Source organism: Xenopus laevis, chromosome 5L (assembly GCF_017654675.1).
Source record: "Xenopus laevis strain J_2021 chromosome 5L, Xenopus_laevis_v10.1, whole genome shotgun sequence".
Lineage (NCBI taxonomy): Eukaryota > Metazoa > Chordata > Amphibia > Anura > Pipidae > Xenopus > Xenopus laevis.
In genome coordinates, this window is record NC_054379.1 from 107340754 (window position 1) to 107360910 (window position 20157).

The 20157-nt window shown below is 37.1% G+C and overlaps 1 protein-coding gene across 1 annotated transcript in view; it reads right to left on the bottom strand.

The window, feature by feature from the left end:
- Positions 1-2251: 2251 nt before the first annotated feature.
- The window catches only part of nmur1.L (neuromedin U receptor 1 L homeolog), a 29038-nt gene continuing 11132 nt past the window's right edge, over positions 2252-20157 (bottom strand). Inside the window, exon 3 of the mRNA XM_018241348.2 lies at positions 2252-3243. Coding sequence (XP_018096837.1) covers positions 2861-3243 — 383 coding nt within the window. The 3' untranslated portion in view covers positions 2252-2860. The remainder of the gene's footprint in view (positions 3244-20157) is intronic.

A 20157-nucleotide genomic window follows, 5' to 3' on the forward strand; every position in this document is an offset into this window, starting at 1 on the left:
TTGTTTTCCTTTCCACCCATGATGCTAGGACTGCTAGAACAAATACTCTTTCTGCCCAACCCTCAAAATTAATTTTAAGAGACTTTCTACTGGACATAGCAATTTCAGTGCAGTGTTTAATGAAATGACATTCAGGATGTCAGAAACATAAAATTACATTCAGATTTAATTAAAAAAAACTTGACACCGAATAATGTACCATTATAAATGACAAATATTTTAACATTATATTCATATAGGAACAAGTCAGAAATATATCTTTTCTGAATTTCATGAATCCCTTTCTGACCTCAAAATAATGTTAACTCCAAAAATACAACATATATTTTACATATATATATATATATACACCTTGAGCTACATGTGAACAAATATGCAGAGAATAAAAGTGTTTTACCATGCCGGTCATAAAAAGACATGAACCAGTGCAAGATAACTGTATAATGTATACATCCTTCTGTGCATTTTCCTTTTTAGCAGTCATTCCTGGCTAGTTACCTACCAAGCAACTAAATGTGACTCTAGAACCACATTGTGACATTATTGGTCAGGGAGAGCTCATGTCACTTTCCATTTACGCACAAGCTACATTAACATCACCCTTAACAACTATTAATACCATACTGCTGTGGAAATAATATATTATTTAAGGTTATATAAATCTTCTTTCAATAACAAAATGTAACTGAACTGCCCTGCAATAATGATTTACTTTCTAGAACAAATGATGTAACCAGTTTTTGAGAGGAGAAATATGTATGTACTGTATGTGTGTATGGATATATTTATTTTTACAGTGCTACTGTATACATTGTACCAGGGGAGTTTTAGTGTGTGGCGTGGTTTCAAAAATCAGAATTGAGCATTACTGAACCAGAATTCCGTGTCTGCTGGCAGGCAGGAGGCACCGCATTTTTGTAATACATGGACTGAATATACCACTGAATCCTAAAGCAACAACTGTCTAAAAAGTAAATTTGGCCCTACACAGAATTGTCCATTTTACAGTACATTAAGGTGCCTATTTATCATGCCGTGTAAAACAGTGGAGAAAAACATCACTGGTGATGTTGCCCATAGCAGCCAATCAGATTTTTGATTTTGTTTTCTAATGATGTTTTTCTCCACTGTTTTACACAATAGGCTCCCCTAACAGTACAAATGGGGATTGGGGAAAGTTCAATAAATCATTTATATTCAGTTATTAATATTAAATACCACGTGTTAAGGTGGATGGATTCATAGAAGAAGCAATAAATAGGAGGCATTTAGAGCTGGGTCTGAATTTCAGGAATAAGTGATCTGGATATAATTTGCATACAAATGATAATTAAAGCCAAATCAATGGGCAGACCATAAGGGTAGGAAAACAGAGGGACAATTACAAAATTTTGAGGCACACTATACAGAGGATTTGATAGAGAAGAGGCTACAGCTTGATCACAGATTTCATTAGAAGGGAATGCTCAACATACACTGAAGATAAAACCTGGTGGTATTTGGAATCAGCCTTTTTTTGGATTCAACCAGTCAGAAAATTAAGAAATGTTGGTAGGAACAGGCATTATCCTATTTTTCCTGGATAATGGTTCTCCAGGTAATATATCCCATGTGCATACATAGTAAAAGACATGGGGCATACAGGGATTAACAGTTTTGTGTTGTTTGTGTTGGTAATCTGCCCAGATCAATGCTGCAGACTACACTAATTGCCAAAATGATAACAAGGTCTTTTTAACTTTTGTTGTGTTTATAACAGTGAATAATATTTATTCATTAGGGGGCACATTTACAAAGCTCGAGTGAAGGATTCGAATTAAAAAAACTTCGAATTTCGAAGTGTTTTTTTGGCTACTTCGACCATCGAATGGGCTACTTCGACCTTCGACTACTACTTCGACTTCGAATCGAACGATTCGAACTAAAAATCGTTCGACTATTCGACCATTCGATAATCGAAGTACTGTCTCTTTAAGAAAAACTTCGACCCCCTACTTCGGCAGCTAAAAGCTACCGAAGTCAATGTTAGCCTATGGGGCAGGTCCCCATAGGCTTGCCAGTGTTTTTTTGATTGAAGGATATTCCTTCGATCGTTGGATTAAAATCCTTCGAATCGTTCGATTCGAAGGATTTAATCGTTCGATCGAACGAATAATCCTTCGATCGTTCGATCGTAGGATTAGCGCTAAATCATTCGACTTCGATATTCGAAGTCGAACGATTTTAGTTCCTAGTCGAATATCGAGGGTTAATTAACCCTCGATATTCGACCCTCAGTAAATCTGCCCCTAGGTGTCACTACTTTTGAAACACAGTCAACACTGTTATTCATGCTAGCATATTTGTTTGTTATATTGTATATATATTTTTCAGATATATACATGCATTGTTTAGATTCCACATTGTGTTCCAATTGTTAATCTCTATGGAATCTGCTTATTTTGTAACATATAAGCCTTTATGTTTAACTTGAAAGTATGCAGGGCTGTGGGGGTCCCTGTGGGGGTCCCAGAAAAACTGTGGCCTCTACCTTTTTCCCATGGCTATAAATTACCTCAAATATCAGTTTGTGCTCCTCAGTGGACATTATTTTTCAGAAATAATGTATATGGTGGTTTAGTAAAATAATTGTATCTGCCTTTAACTCATGTATTACCATTGATTGGTCTTTCCACATATTTAACTTGTGTACAGCCATTGGTCAATAGCCTTCCCCTGTAGACATGTTCTTATGCTTAGAGCAATCAACAGAAACAAAGGAAGAAAAGAAAGTTGTATGAAACAAGTGTGCAATTACTTATTGTTTGGCAGATGTGTGTGTTCACAATTTAAGGTAGTTTTCGTTGATAAAGATAAATGACTAATGCTTTGTCACATTATCGCACTCTAAATATACAACAAACTCATCAACATCAGAGAATCGTAATCCATTTCCAGGGATATTTTCGCACACTGTACTGCGTGTGGTTACACGTGTGACACTTGGGGAAGACCTTCTGGAACCCAACCTCTTTGTCCTTCCATGGCACATGACCTCCTTGAACATCTCCCGGAATCGTGTGGACAGTAAGTTGTACAGGATGGGGTTAACTGCAGAACTCAGGTAGAATAACACCCCAGAAATCACATGGACTAAGCTAAATATTTGATGCATCACTTCTGTCCAGTCATTTATGAAACTCCACATCAGCCGTTCCGTGTGAAAGGGTGCCCAGCAGATCCCAAATACCACCACTAAGATAACTGCAGTGAACAGAAGAAAACATTTGTGAACATCCAGTTTTCATTGATGCATTTGTGCACAATTCTTCAAACTAACTGATAAGCATATCATTAATGTTTGTAGTAATTGATTTCTTTTTTTAGCAGTCACTGCATTGTCCACCCAATGGTAGTTACCATCAAATAATGTAAATAATAAGAAATGATGCATTGGGTAAAAAATCTAATACACAGATAAAACTAACTGAAAATTAAATGTAGAACAAGAAAGGTCTTCCTCCTACAGGTGTATATAGAGAGACATGAATGATGTATGAATCAATAGCTTATCAGTTGCCTGCTATCTAAAATTGACACTACAGCTCACATTCACAGTGATGTAATAAAACTTGCCCTCATCTAGTAACCTATAACAACCAATCAGATGTCTATTTTCAGCTGGCAAGCAAATGTTATCCAGAATGCTTGGGACCTGGGATTTTCTGGATAATGGATCTTTCTGTATTTGGATATTCATATCTTTAGCCTACTAAAATATTATTTAAAGTTAGATAAACCAAATAGGCTTGTTTTGCCTTCAATAATGATTCCTTATGTCTTAGTTTGGATCAAGTACAAGGTACTATTTAATTGTACAGCGAAAAAAAAACATTTTTTAAAATATTAATTATTTGGATAAATATGGGAGATGGCATTCCATTAATTCTGAGTTTTCTGGATAACTGGGCTTCCAGATAATGGACCCTGTACTAGAAACATAAATTTAAGACCATTAAGACCAATATATTACTCCATAACAAACTGGGTAGCCCATTTATCAAAGGTCCAATTTTAAATTCATGTGAATTTTTTTAAATTTGAATATACTCACAATTCGACTGGGAGGTTAAGAAAAATTTAGAATGTGTAATATTTGATCGAATGGTTCGGACCTAAAAATTTTAATCGTGTTCAATTCGCAATCGATTCATACTAATCGGGTTTTTCTCCCGAAAAAAAACTTGGTCAGGAAGGCTATTAACATCTCCAAATGACTCAACGGACCTCTGCCATTGATTTGTACATGAACTCGGCAGGTTTTTTGGTGGTGAATATTCAAATTAGGACTGTTTCCATGGTCGCGGTGTGATAAATCTCACATTCAAATTTACATTCGAATAGATGGATTATAATTTGAATGTGTGAATTTTGACACTTGAAAATTCGAATTTACTATTCCACCCTTGATAAATCTGCCTCTAAATATATATGGGAATATGCATATAGGGCCGGAATGGGTCGCCGGGGCACCGTGAAAAAACCTGGTGGGCCCCCTGCTCTTGTAGGCACTGCCAGCCCAGACCAACTCCCTGCACAAATCTTCCTGCCGGGCGGCTTGGTGGCGGCCCCCTAAATCCGACCCTGTATGCATATGCATTATTCTTCAGTGCAGTCCTTATGTGTATTATTCCACTCTAAAAGGATTTTCTTGCCTGGCTCTATTCTCAAATTCATTTTAAGGCTCTAACATTAGTAGAATCAGAAATTCTGCATAAAAATGTATCATCACCAGTTAGGACCAGTGAGTTTTGTGAAAGATGCATGGCTATTACTGTGCCGGCACACAGGTTATTTAATTGTTGAAAAGCATGTTGGTGCTACATTAATAAATGATGATGATGAAATCTCTGACAGTGCTCAAGGTGTTAATATTTCCAAGATTCATGAATGTCCTCTCATCAGTTCATTCAGCTGGGATATTTCTCCCAGAACTAAGAGGCTCGGGATGACTTCCTAATAAGGGCAAAATCTGACAAAATATTCCACAGATAAAAGAGGAGTGCAGCCATGTGCTGTCATTGTGAGAGAGGCCAGAGCTTCGAGCAGCAAGATACAAACATCACCTGGATGAATTGCAGGGTCTATAAACCCAGATAAGTTGCCATCACTCAGTGACAATGACAGTGCACAGCTTTCCTTATAGTAGTCAGTCAGGAAGAGACAATCACTTGGCTTGTTGATATTTATAGGCTGGTTTTATAAGCTGGGTTGCTACACGCACAGTGCAGTGCTTACGATTTATTAGATTGATGTTTATTTCCTACAGGTTTGGTATGACATATATAGCTAAAATGCAATGTGACCTAGTATAAAAGTCAAACTCATAGCAATTTGGCACACAATTCTTAAGAATTTACAAAAACAGAAGGAATTCTGATGGACAGGGATAAGTCTGTGTCTGTCCCTCCCTCCCACCTAATAGTATAAGGTTTATTATAAAAAAAAAGTGTATTCAAAAATTCTGGTTTGTTGAAGCTTGAGTAGAGAAAGGTATGTAATATAGATGGTAAATTCTGCTCTGGTTATGGCAGCATTTATATTTATACTTTGCTAAGGCAGCCTGCTGGGGATTAGCAGAGGTTGGATTTATTGCTAATGTTTAAAAGTTACTGCATATTGGAAACTAATTGTAAATTGATATATAGTGAATTAGAATAAGCCAAGCCTCAGCCTTGCACCAACACATTTCTTCTTTCAGTCTCTTTATTGGTTATTAGGTTTAACGGGCACTTGAAACCTACCAACCCCATGCCCAGTTCCCTTGCACACATGTTATCACCCTGCCCCTTAACATCCCTTAATGTCAGCACCACACCCAGAAAGGTGGCAATCCTATATGCGCAACAGTATTGGGAAAAAAAACCTACACTTGTCACATTAGTGATGGACATGCATGCAACTGTATGTTCTCTGAGTGGTGACAGACCTCGATGACAAATGTCTAGCTTGAGGGTTTTGGTACTAAATTTCCCCTGCCATTAATGCTTTGGCTGCTTATTGCACTAAAGTACAGCAAAAGAAAGTTAAGAGGCTTTTGGTGATGCTTCAGAGTTTTCATCACTGGACATGCCTACTGTCTGCCTCCTTTTCTGACATTAGAGGGGCAATAGAGGAAAGTCATCCTGAAAACATGGCTCTATCCACCTAACTTAATGCTTTTACATTGAATTGTGTTTCAGTGTAATATAATAGCTGTGTGTTAGGAAACCGTTGCCTGGGCAGGCACGTTTAAAAATATAGCATACATTTAAACAAAAAAAATCTTGCATTGATAATTGGGTATATACAGTAAATCAAATAAATATACAGTAGAGACCCAAATTAAATCAGTAAATCCGGTTTCTGTTATTATTAGAAACTCATATGTAATCAATTTAAGGTGCTGTTGCCATGGCTTTTCTACTTTTTCTTTATGGGTGTGTAAAAAAACAGAAATCAGGGCCACGTAATATCTATGGCGTGTGTGACTCATGGTATGAAAATAACCTGACAATGAAATACACAGTGGCTGAGTAAGTAGCAGTTAGGCCCTGCAGCACTGAGTTTGATTCCATCTTGGGCACTATCTACAGGGAGTTTGTATGCCTAACCTATATCTGTGTCTGTTTAAATTGATTTGCTCCCACACTTCAAAAACCTACAGCCAGGTGTATTGGCTCATGATAAAAAAAATGTACACCTTAGTAAGCTACTGGGGCAGAGGCTAATGTGAATTAAATATAATCTCCGGAAAGCTCTGTATAAATGTGTTACTGCTATATAAATAACAGGTAATGCCGTAAGCTATTGCTCGCTACAGATATGTTTTTATCCACAAAGTACCCCAGGGCCATTCTCCATCAATGATTTTGCCTAACTGTTAAATTAATGGAATACAAATCTCTGTAAAGCTCTGCATAAAAGCTGAAGAATGAATATATATATATATATATATATATATATATATATATATATATATATAGTTACCCAAGGAAAACTGATCCCAGCTACCCAAACCCTTACAATATATATATATATATATATATATATATATATATATATAGATATATAGATATATAGATATATAGATATATAGATATATATATATATATATATTGTAAGGGTTTGGGTAGCTGGGATCAGTTTTCATTGGGTAACACAGCACGGCACAAGCACAACTCATGAGAGTGTAGTCTCTTTTTGGCAGTTTATTGTCTCTTGCAGCAAAAATGAACAAAACAAACAATTCAAAATAAAATCCTTGCCACTTAATGGGCTTCTAACTAATACAGGTCAGTTTTCCTAACTAACCAGGAGAAGTCCTACCGCCTGTCTCCCCAAAACAAAGAACATACAGGAATATGCAGAATCCCAAACCTTTTGGTGATTTCAACCCCTCTCACACAAGCAGCTTTCCTGTGTATTTTTCCCAGCCAGGAACTCTCCACTCTAACTTGAGCTGCCTTTTTAATTAACCACCTGAGATGCCTCAGGACAACTCAAAACACCCGGGCTGGACTAGCAGTCCCGGAACCACTCTGTTAGGAACCTGGGGCATAAATAAGCTCAGTCCTGGACTTTCCCAGGTATCCTAGTAGTGACCTCACCACAATATACATATTGGGAAATCTTAGTGGATTCCACTACCAATACCTACCTCACATCCACTACTGTTCATGATACATTCAAACTACTGAGCAAGAGCACTTTTCCTTACTATAAGCCACTATAAGCCACTGTGAAATATACAAACTCATGTCCCTCACTTCACCTTGTTTCTCACAACTTCTTGTGCTTCTAGATTGTAGTTACCAGGGCCCTATTTTGTTTTTGTATCCATCAGAATTTGTATGTAATCTAAATGTGCAACATATACATCTTTGTACTGTGCATCTCTGTTGATTATGATGGTCCTTTATAAATGTGTTTAAAATATATTGTACCAGGTTTTAGAACCAGGTTTAGAACAAGCAGGAAGTTTGATTCTATCTATTATGTTAGACATCCGGTCACTCCAGCCTTTACAGATGGCTAACTAACTATATTGAAACATTTTTCTATTTACCCGATTTTATTTTTACACTGAACAATTCCTTTAAACAAAAACCAATATATTAAGGGTTCAATACAGCAGTTTCATAAAGGTCCAGTTAATAACAGTGAAAAAATAATTTGGGAGGATGGAACTCCAAATATTTAGAAGGGAAAGATAAACATTAATAGCGTATTTACTCTTTTATTTTTTGTAAGCCTGCCTAAATTTCTCTATAAATATATATTGTAATAACCATTCACATATGCAGATAAGAACATGTAAAGGGGGTGTTATACATGACTATGCAATTTAGATGATTTACAGCAAATTCCAGAAATTCCTCTGTTACCAAGTGGTAGAAGATACTTGTTAAAATGGCTTCTTTCATGTAACATTTCTCTTGCTCCTAAAAGCCAAACTAGTAAAACACATGGACCTTAAAGACATTCTTTAATTTAATTTGTGATCCTGTATTTTTGATTTAGCTCTGTAGTCATAGTAGAACAAGGTCTACTATAACGTTGCAAACTAAGGTTACTTTTTCCTTAGTGAAATTTATGTTACAAAGAAAAAAACTGCTAAGCATAATAATTTAAGATTACGCAAAAGGTTAATCCTGTTAAGTGGTGACTTACTACAGCATATTCCATATGAATTGCAGTTTAGAAACCTATAAACCATAAGCAGGAATCCAGTTCTATGACTCCCACTCACCCGCCTGCCCTGAAGCTGTTCATGCTCAGCTCGCTGCGCTCAAAACTTTTGCACATACCTAAGATTTGACTGTGTATATACACAGGCACACTTGTGTTTGCATACCTACAATCAACTACCCCTATCTAATCTAATAGAATCCTAAATTGTAAACAGTAAAAGGATTAAACAGAACATGAACCTGTATGGCATGTTACGAAACACCGCTGAATTTCGGTAAATTGCAGCTTCAATACTCATACATGTCTCCTCCCTGAGTATCAGACAATTTGTTACATGATATGACAACTCTTTTAGGATGCAATTCAAACCATGGTATCAAGTGAGCATCCTAGTGTTTAACTAAGATCAGAATTTCTTCTTTGGAAGGGCTACCATTCTCATTGTATTCAACCATTCCTATTCTTCTATTATTGTATGTTGAGGCAGATTTGATCCTAGTCTTTTATCCATATAGTCTGTAAAGTGTTAGTCAATCCCTGTCTTAAAGGGAAAGTATACCCTCATGTTTAACACAAGTTCAATGAATATAGTTTGTGCAGAACATACTGCCATTTTGCACATTGTTGTAATCAAGAAAATGTATGGTTTCCATGTTTGGTCCTTGCAAGGTCAGTAAAAGATTGAATTATTAGTGCACAAATAAGCAAAAACCCATTTTGCAGAGACACTATCTGAGCTCTGGTAATCTAATTATCAAACTCACAAGTACCAAACATGGAGTGGCTTCAAGTTCCCTGCGTGCCCTGTTTAGCTCAAGAAATAACAGAAACTATACATTTTGCTGTAATTAAAGCAACAGGCCAAAAGTATGTTCGGTACAAAACCTATCCACTGAACTCATGTTGAACAAAGGGGTATACTGCCTTTAAGCAACCAGTAACCATACATTATAATGGATGGGGATCCATGGGCAGGTTAACCAAAAGTAACAGTTTCTGTGACTGACACACTTGCAATTTGGTCACTAAAAACAATTCAGCTTTTAAAAAAAAAAATTAGATTTCTCTTGTTGCTTTAGAAACATATAACAAAGCAGTGATTACGCAAAAATATAGATACTTAGTACCAAGCTTAATATGAATGATTGTGTTATTATTAGAAGCTCAGTAGAAAAGATCCCCACTAACAGGTATATCCATGACAACAATTCACTTGGACAGTAGAAATATGCTTATGGTTAGGGAAAATCAAAAGAACAACCATTGATTCATTCTTGTACATTTAATTTAAACTCTTATTCGTTTACACCTTTGTATTTGACACGCATATTTACAACCCACCCATCACACCCACACATAGTGCACCTTTGACTTTAGTACAGTTATACACAGGTAAAATACAATTCTCATATATTTCCACCCTTTTATACCCCGACCTCCTAAAAAATACATGGACTCCTTGAAGTTTATACACAGTAACTGCTTCAGTCATGCATAGACAGTGCAAAAGTTATGTATATATTGGCATTATTTAGACTATTTAGAAAAATATCAGTTTGAAGTAGAAGCATAAGAAGCTGTGACTAGTGGCCTGCAGTGTCATATCAGATGCAGAATGAACATGTATGTACTGTTGGGAAGCCATGTTCACTTACAGGAGGAGATGCAGCTTTATTAAAATCCAAGGAACTTTCTAGTTTTCTCTCCCTTGAGAAATCTTTAGGTCCAATTCTTATACATTTATTCACTTTTTCTAATTTTGTATACATTTTTGTTGTATGATTTTCCCATAGACTTCTGTCAAATTGATTTACTACCCCAACTAGATAATTCTTGAATAAATGCACTGCTAGAAAGATTTAATAAAAGTAACGGCTACATCAGTCTTCTGCTAGTGTTCTACCATGGTTAGATTGTTGTGCAATATTGGTTTGCCCACAAAACGCAATAATTAAACATCAAAGGGGCACATATATATAGCTGTTGAGATAAATTTAAAACCAAGTGTGTAAACAGAGCAGACAGTATTATCTTGCATTAGTTGGTTAATGGCTCTAAAGTTTCATCATGCGGTTTGCATGTTAATGGTGGGCTTCAGTTCACATTATGCTTTATCTTTTGATAATATGCTCGAGAATTTCAGAAGTTGTAACATTTAAGTGAAGAAACATTGCTATGGAAGGTATGTGTCTCTTGTAGCCTACCCAGCCTAAATTGGCTGCTAAAAGAAATCAATTATTTGCACTCAGCCATATAATTAGTATATGTATGAAATATCTTGGATTGTGTCTATGTAAACTTTTGCATAATGTAATGATTGCCAACACTTTCTGATGTCTTCTGATATTGGATTGGCTTGAATTCTATTACAAGGTCGGTCCCACTGAATGAATCACTGTTATGGTCTCTAAACATAATGTTCTGTGTTTCAACACATTCCTACCAGTAATGCTTTGTACTGCACTTCCGATTCACTGACCCTGCTCCATTCTCCAGCATACAGTCTAATAACAGAGTGACATGTTTTGGTCCTCCCCTTTTATTCTCTTTTTCCAGCTGTCTCACTTTAGTATATTTATTGCAGTAATATTGCATAGCCCACACATCAGTTCATCAGATAATAAGCACTTTAGCTGGATACAATGTACTGTACATGCATCAGGCAAGGTTATAGTTCTGTGTGAAGTCTAAATGGTGTTGAAGAAGAGCACAGAAGTGGTTGAATTCTATTACCGCATCCTTCCGATTAGCTTTCTAGAGAAGCTCTATAGAAAAAACAGAACATCTTCCTACACCTCAAATGGGACCAGTATTTGACAACTTACTATTAATGAAAGGGAATGCTGTCACAAGCCTGTAATCTGAAAATAAAGTACATCCAATTGTAAGTGCGTTCAGTATTCTGAGTAGTATGTATTTTATAGTCAAAGTATTAAAAAAAGGGGAATTCATTTCTAAGCCGTTAATACAATGCATTGACAGCCAGTGTGAACAAAGTTATTTTTCATAATGCCCCAGTTATTTAATTTGATCCTTAATATATGTAATGTATGTATGATAAATAATATATGAATATATATATATCAAAAAGTACATAGACACTCTTCTGCCTGCGCTGATCTGTTGCCTGGATATGACCATGAGCCTCTCTGCCTCCTTGGATACTAAGATTCGGACTGTGCTACAACCTTGCTTCCTCCTCGGTTCTTACACTCTGCCGCAAGGCCCTGACAGGGCTCCAATGTAGTGGTTTGGCTGATCAGTCTTTGCCGCCATCACACCACATTATTGTTTTTTAATAAAGACATTTGGACTGATGACACCAGTCAAGTTACATCGGGTGATCAGTCAACCCAGAACATGATAGGGAACATTGGCCTTGCGTTTGCCCAAAACAGTGATTTTGTCCAAATCAAAATTCAGATCTTGTATGTAAACAATTCTAGTAGAACACAAGTAGGGCATACTAGCTGGAGAACAATCAATTAATCTTAGTTGGTTTCTATTGCAAGTATTTGACCCAGAACATCTCTCTCTATGTTCATTTGCAAGTTTCCAATTGAACTCAGTAGTGTACTTGCAAGTGCCAGCCTCTCTACCCTTGCAAAATAATCTTCTGAGGGGCCTGGGGTGCACAGTCCCTCCTGCTACCTCCTGGCCTACTTGCTACCTGGTTGTGTTGTGCCTCTGGTTTCTGGCTATGTTAAAGGGAGGAGAAAAGCTGGTGAGGGGATACTAAGATTATATTTATATATCACCACCAAATTATAGCCACAATTCTCTGTGTACAGCAGATTTTTGGAAGCATATTTATCAAATGATGAATTGTACCGTTCATCCATTGATAACTATGCTTCTAAAAATCCCATAGGAATGAATAGAATGTGGGTGAGTTTTTATTTATTAAAATCTAAACTCACATTTTGAAAAATCTACCCCTATGTATCCTTCAGACTACAGTTTCTTGTATCTACTTTGCTGCACCTATTTCCTATTTGGTACCTTTAAACCTGTAGCCTTTGTAACCAAACTATCTATGCCCTGATTTACAAAAAAGTATGGTCAACCTCACAAAAATCTTCTTTAAATCTTAATCACCATAAACAGTAATCACCTAGACATAGGAACAATTGGCTCTATTCAAAATGGTAAGTGCAACGTTAATTCTGCTCTACTTTTGTTCATTGTAGTCTTCTTTGAAATTTGGAATTTAGTTCCAAGATTATTCCAAGCTCACATAGCACAAAATGAATAAAAACTGAAGAGCACTGAGAAAACTAAACAGGGTCTTAAACATTAAACTGCTTTCAACCCGTAATTTCCCAGCTTCCTAACCAAAATATTTAAATCCGTTATGGGGACACCCAACATTTGACATTTTAGTAAAAGGTGACAAAAAATCTAGAAAATATTTTTTGGCATAGAATTCACTTTATCTTCAATGCACTTTTGCACTCTGGTTTAAATAATTACTTTGCCTTGGCAGATGATTTGCAGTATTTGTCTAATTCAGTTTATTTTATTACATAATAATCATAGTCCATGGCAATATCATAAGGTATATTCAAGCCATTTTCATAATTTCATTTTGTATGTTACTATTTGATTTCACGGTCATTTGCACTCACGCTGCCTTCCTGGTGAGGAATCACTTGGCAGAGGGTATAATTCAGCAACAGCAGAGTTAACTCCTATGGGTTAATAAGTACACAGTTCCCCAATAGGATATGGTGAGTGCCACTAAATCACTGGATCAGTTTGAGTAGCAGATATTGAGATGATGCGGGAAGCTCTGTCCTCCAGCAGTGTAATCACATGGGCCTCTGTGCAGCCTTTCAGCCTGGGACTTTCTCACTTAACAGCTTCACCCTGCTCCTTATCTGGCTAGCACAGATAACAGCTCTTTTACAGGTGCTAGACCAAAGCTGGGGTAGCAGGGTCAGATCCTCTCCAGGCTTTCCCTCTGTAGCAGGCTTCCCTTGGGTCAGGATCTCTGCAGGTGTCTCTCTCTTCTCTGTTCCCCAAGACTATCAAAAAACTAGCCAAAAAGTAGCCCCAAAATAGCACAATTTGTACACCGAACAATCAATATGACAATATCATAGAGTTGCCACCTGTCCACTTTTGAACTGGACAGTCAGGTTTTTATACCTGCTGTCCAGTTCAAAAATACCTGCCCAGTTTTCAGAAGTCTGAAAACCAGGCAAGCCTGTGCCTTGCTTTCTGAGTGATTTGGGCAATCAAGGACTGCGAAGTCACTGGCCTGCCCCTTTGTGCCACAGACCCGCCCCTTTGCATCACTGGCCCGTCCCTTCTTGTCACTGGACTGCCCCTTCATGTCATCAGCTACACCTCTGATGTCACTGGTACCGCCCCTACCAGGATTCCAAAGGAAGAAAAGCTGGCAAGTGGCAACTAGGGTTGATATGATTGTTGATCCTAATGTTATTAATAGGGAAAAAAATACATATATAGGAAGGCCAGTATTTTTTTCCAGAAAAGGTGGCAACTCTATATAGAAGCTGCTAACTATACTATACTATAACTATAAACAGCATATAGAAGCAGCGAACTATAATTCTATTTGTGTGGCATTTGATTATCACATACCAGATGCAGCGAGCTGCAGACTGTCGTACAGACAGGCTGAGACTGATGGCTAGAACTGCAGCAAATATAAATATCTACACCTTTATACTCCAATTGCATTCTGGTTTTCACATTAACCTTGGCTGCAGCCATTTGCTAAATAAAAACTATTTTACCCAACATGCACTGGGATGGCTTTGGTACACTAGGGTGAAAAAACGTTGGCTAGTTTTTAATGTACAAACCTGCCAAGGCTCCAAAAGCTAGCCCAAATCTAGTTGGTTGGTTTGTACTTTGGAAACCCACCTGGGCTTGAAATTAGTAGCCCAATTTGGCAGAAAATCTGCCAAGCTAGCAACCCTGCTGCTGTCTCTCAGTAGTCAGAGGGCAGCCCCCCCCAACATTTTGCGCCCTTTCTTATGATTGGTAGTCGCAAGGCCCATGCAGGGTCCTGAGCTCTGCTGCATGCTGGGAAATGTAGTTCTGTTACCGTCCATGCTAAATCTATAGAAATCCAGACAACTTGTGGTGAATTTCTGTTTATATGTCTTGCTTAATTAGGGGTGTTACACAACTTAGGTCTTGCCTGTACAAGTAATAGTATCCCATCCATGTTATAAATATCCTACGCAATATACCATTAACCCACTGTCTTTTCAGCCCAGCAGAAGTCAATTCATTACGCGGTAGTATTTGCCATAAAGATGGTATCCTAGCAATTGGGAAGATCATTTCTAGAAGGTTGCATTTTCTATGTACTTACATTTAGAGTCTACTATCAATCATAATTAATTACTTTTCTGTATAAAAAAGGCTCTATAAGGGGCATTTGTATACTGTACTTGAGTACAGTTCTGTTCTGCAAGTACTATAGGGTATAACATTTTGAACCTTTTCCATACAACAAATGGATCACATTAACAGGATTGGAGGGATCAGGATGTCTAACCTGTGGCCCTTCCACTAGAGTCCTGCAGCGGGTCGGGTACTCATGGGTACCGGCAGAATACCCACAAAGTGGTTAGGTTTCAGGCAAAAAGTCCCAAATTCCTTGGCTGTGCGAGCAGTCCGCAGGTAACCCGGCTGGGTACCCAACAAAGGTGAAGGCCTGATCCCTCCACCCAACCTTGTGGCTCTTCCAGTTTTTCCAGTGGAGGAGCATAATCACGAAACAACATTTTCCATTTGTATTTGATTTTGATTGTATAGAGCTGGGGTTCCCAGCCTTTTTTACTTGCAAGCTACATACAAATGTAAAACGTTGGGGCGCAATACAAGCATGCAGTATCTGGGGATGCCAAGTAAGTACTGTGATTGGCTATTTGGTAGCCCCCATGTGGACTAGCAGCCTACAGAAGGCTCTGTTTGTCAGTACATCTGGTTTTTATACAACCAACACTTGCTTCCAGGCCAGAAATTCAAAAATATGCACCTGCTTTGAGGCCATTGAGAGCAATATCCAAGGGGTTGATGAGCAGCATGTTGCTCACGAGCCACTGTATAGGGATAACTGGTATAGAGTATTGTGCTGTCATTTTTGGACTTCATCTTTGCATATTTGGGCATATCAATGTATGATGACTCTGGAATGAAGTAGTTCAATTATAAGTCTCTGTGCAGCAATGCTTGCATACAAAACTGTATTTCTTTCTACAGTGCCACCTCAGGCACTGGAGCTCTAGTTGCTTGTCCCCTTCCCTTGGGGAACACCCCTCCTCCTCAGCTCTGCAACCTGATTTAGCTGCAAGTGTGGTGGAGACTGGAGAGCAGAGGGATCTTATTATAAAGCATTTCCCTTATAAGTCCTCCTCCCTCCTACAAATCTGCCTCCCTAGGCACTGGCCCTCGGGTTCATACATAAAAATATGGCCCTGCTTGTGTATTCTTTTTATATACATTTGATTTTTGGGTCAGTTTCAAGAATGTCACTGTGAATTGAAATGCGCATTTTAAACTCTATCCCTAGGTCATAGGTTAACTACATTAACTGTGATTATATTCCATCTGCCAATAGAGATTATACATATGTTTACAAACATGTAACTTCATTTTAGAATAGTTGAGCTACACATTTTGAGGAAGTTAAACCCCTAGTCACTGGTCTTTATTGATTGTATTTCATTTTTAAACCAATGCGATGATGTTTGTATTATTTACCCTATCTGTTGTAACAAGTCATACACTAGTTTAAGGATAAGGATAACCTGTTAGTATATATCTTTTGCAAATATTTCACTGGGAAATAGTTGTCTTTATTCACCTGTGGGTGTTATGATGGTCACACGTCTTCATTATGTGACAAGATTGTTTGATGGGTGATAGAGATTGGATCTATTTATATCATATTATTTAAATACAGGTATGGGATCCATTATCCGGAAACCCGTTATCCAGAAGTCTCCGAATTACGGAATGCCCATCTCCCATAGACTCCATTTAATTAAAATAATCCAAATTTTTTAATGATTTTTAATGATTTTTTAAATGATTTCCTTTTTCTCTGTAATAATAAAACAGTACCTTGTAATTGATACAAATTAAGATGTGATTAATCCTTATTGGAAGCAAACCCAGCCTATTGTGTTTATTTCATGTTTACATGATTTTCTAGTAGACTTAAGGTATGAAGGTCCAAATTCTGGAAAGATCCTTTATGTGGAAAACCCCAGGTCCCAAGCATTCTGGATATCAGGTCCCATACCTGCACTTAATATTTTAATATTACTGGAACCAACTGATAACCTTTTTGAGGGAATTAAAATGTGAGGTGTGTAAGAGGAGTTGATGGCACATAATGTATATTTTATGCTAAAATGAATTAATCTCATTCCACTTTATGCGGTGTCCATATTTTCGATTTATAATGTGTTCAGTTTCTGTGATGAATTGTTGATGGAAGGGAACAGGGTTGCCAAATGCTAGAGAGAGGCGGCTGTGTAAGATAGAAAGATAGGCCCTAGATGACTTCATGGGACAGTAAGGAATCCAACTACAGGAACCTCCTCCTGGGACAAGCCAGCATAAATTGGCCCTTCTTGTATGAGTGGTTGTGTAATAAAGACTTAAACAGAAACCCTGGTAGTGTTCCTGCATATTCTCTCCACACATGGGACTGATCTTCGTGTGTGAATTGCAGTCGTGTTTTTAACATATTCTTGGCTTCATCTATAGCAGAAGTAAAATATATTGGCAAGGTTATGGATGATGTAAAGCAGAGAAAGAGAAGCTTTTATTCAAAGAATCAGCTTAACAGAGATTCAAAGAAGCTTTTAACCTAAGTGACTTGAAGGCTTACAAGTTGTACTGTACCCTTTTCAGTATATCTAAGATTCTTCAAGATAACAGCGTGATGCTAAATATTTTTTACAACACAGGTTTGGGGTCTATTATCCAGAATGCTTGGGACCTGTGGCTTTCTTTATAAAAGGTCATACTGTAATGTAAAGCACCGTACCTTATGGCTACTAAAAATACTTTTAAACCTGTCAAGAACAGTATTGTACCATCATCAAATATTTATCCTTTCTTATTTAATATTGTACAGGTATAGGATCAGTAATCCAGAAACCCTTTACCCAGAAAGCTCCAAATTATGGAAAGGCCATCTCCTGTAGACTCCCCTTTATACAATTCACATTTTTAAAAATGATTTTCTTTTTTTCTGTAATACAGGTATTGGACTTGTTGTGCAGAATGCTTGGAACCTGGGATTTTCCGGATAAAACGGATCTTACCTTCATACCTTAAGTCTATTAGAAAATAACTTTAACATTAAATAAGCCGAATAAGATGATTTTGCTTCCAATAAGGATTCATTATATCTTAGTTTGGATCAAGTAAAATGTACTGTTTTATTACAGAGAAAAAGGAAAGAAATTGGATTTTTTGATTATAATTTGATTATATAGGAGTCTATGGGAGACAGCCTTTCTGCAATCGGAGCTTTCTGGATAAAGGGTTTCCGTATAACGAATCCCATACCTGTAATAAAACAGTACCTTGTACTTGTTCCTAACTAAGGTATAATTAATCCTTATTGGAGGCAAAACAATCATACTGCGTATATTTAAACAACTCATGGTATGATGATCCAAATTATGGAAAGATGCCTTATCTGCAAAAAAAAAAAAAAAAAAGCATTCTCGAGAACAGGTCCCATACCTATACTGTCTTATTATAGAGGAACAAAAGCAAATCAGCCAAAAGCATGTTTGTTTAAATGGGATAGCATAGGAAATTGCATTGCCTTATATTGGAGCTGTCTGGTTTCCATATAATATGACCAAACTGAATATGAGTGTTTTTCCTCAGCTTTTATTCTCACTGTCACATATTTGCAGCTGGCTTTGAAAAGGAAGTCTCAATTGTACATTTTGTGAGAATAACTTCTGGCTGAAATGAGTCAGGTTCTGTTTGATCCAATTTATTTTGAACAATTTGATTTTAAACTTCTTTTTGGAAAATCATGTACATTCTCGTGAGAATCATCTTTACCTACTAGCCTAAACATAATAATTTGAGTGAAATTGTATCTTAAAAATGCGACTTTTTATTTTTTATCCCGCCAATTTAGCTGGGGCACAGTTCAGTTTATAATTTCTTGGCACTGGAGATTAGATGCCATTCTAGTCACGTTGCATATACTGTACACTAGGAGCCAGTGGGTAATAATGAACAATATAGACATTTTAATGTTGTTATAACAAACAAGGGAAAGTTGTGCTCACCACTATTTTTTAAAACCATTAGGCGGGGGTGCAATGAGGGTGTGACCACAAAATACATATAGTCAACTACAAGAGGTCCTCTGCACTCAACCCATTATCAATATATTTAAGACAGACATTTTGTGCATACTGCTACTAAAAAATGCCTTACCCTTTAAACAACACAGGGATTGTTTGTCCATATATTGCAATATATTTAAGCTGGCCAACTACGTCAAAGTCATCCCATATCTGGCCAGTCCTACGCTTAATTTTCATCTGATTCATTAAGAATTCAATTGCTTAATTATACATTTTACAAAGGGAATAAGTTTTACCTGCAACTTACTAGCTGCTTTCAAAGTAAAACTCCCAAACTTGCCTGCCCTTTTATTAGACACCAGTGGGATCACCTGACTATAGCTGGGAGGGGTGGGAGCTACAACATAGAGCTGGTCACTGCTCATGTACAACTATAACAAACAAGGGAAAGTTGTGCTCACCACTATTTTTTAAAACCATTAGGCGGGGGTGCAATGAGGCTGTGACCACAAAATACATATAGACAAATACAAGATTCCTCTGCACTCAACCCATTATCAATATATTTAAGACAGACATTTTGTGCATACTGCTACTAAAAAATGCCTTACCCTTTAAACAACACAGGGATTGTTTGTCCATATATTGCAATATATTTAAGCTGGCCAACTACTTCAAAGTCATCCCATATCTGGCCAGTCCTACGCTTAATTTTCATCTGATTCATTAAGAATTCAATTTGTAAAATGTATAATTAAGCAATTGAATTCTTAATGAATCAGATGAAAATTAAGCATAGGACTGGCCAGATATGGGATGACTTTGACGTAGTTGGCCAGCTTAAATATATTGCAATATATGGACAAACAATTCCTGTGTTGTTTAAAGGGTAAGGCATTTTTTAGTAGCAGTATGCACAAAATGTCTGTCTTAAATATATTGATAATGGGTTGAGTGCAGAGGACCTCTTGTAGTTGACTATATTTTAATGTTGTTGTATATATGAGAACCCCATAAAAATTTGCTTCTCTCCTTATATTGCTAGCCAGCTATTCCAAAACACATTAAAAGAGATGCTTCACTTGTTATGTTGTTCATGAAGAAGAGC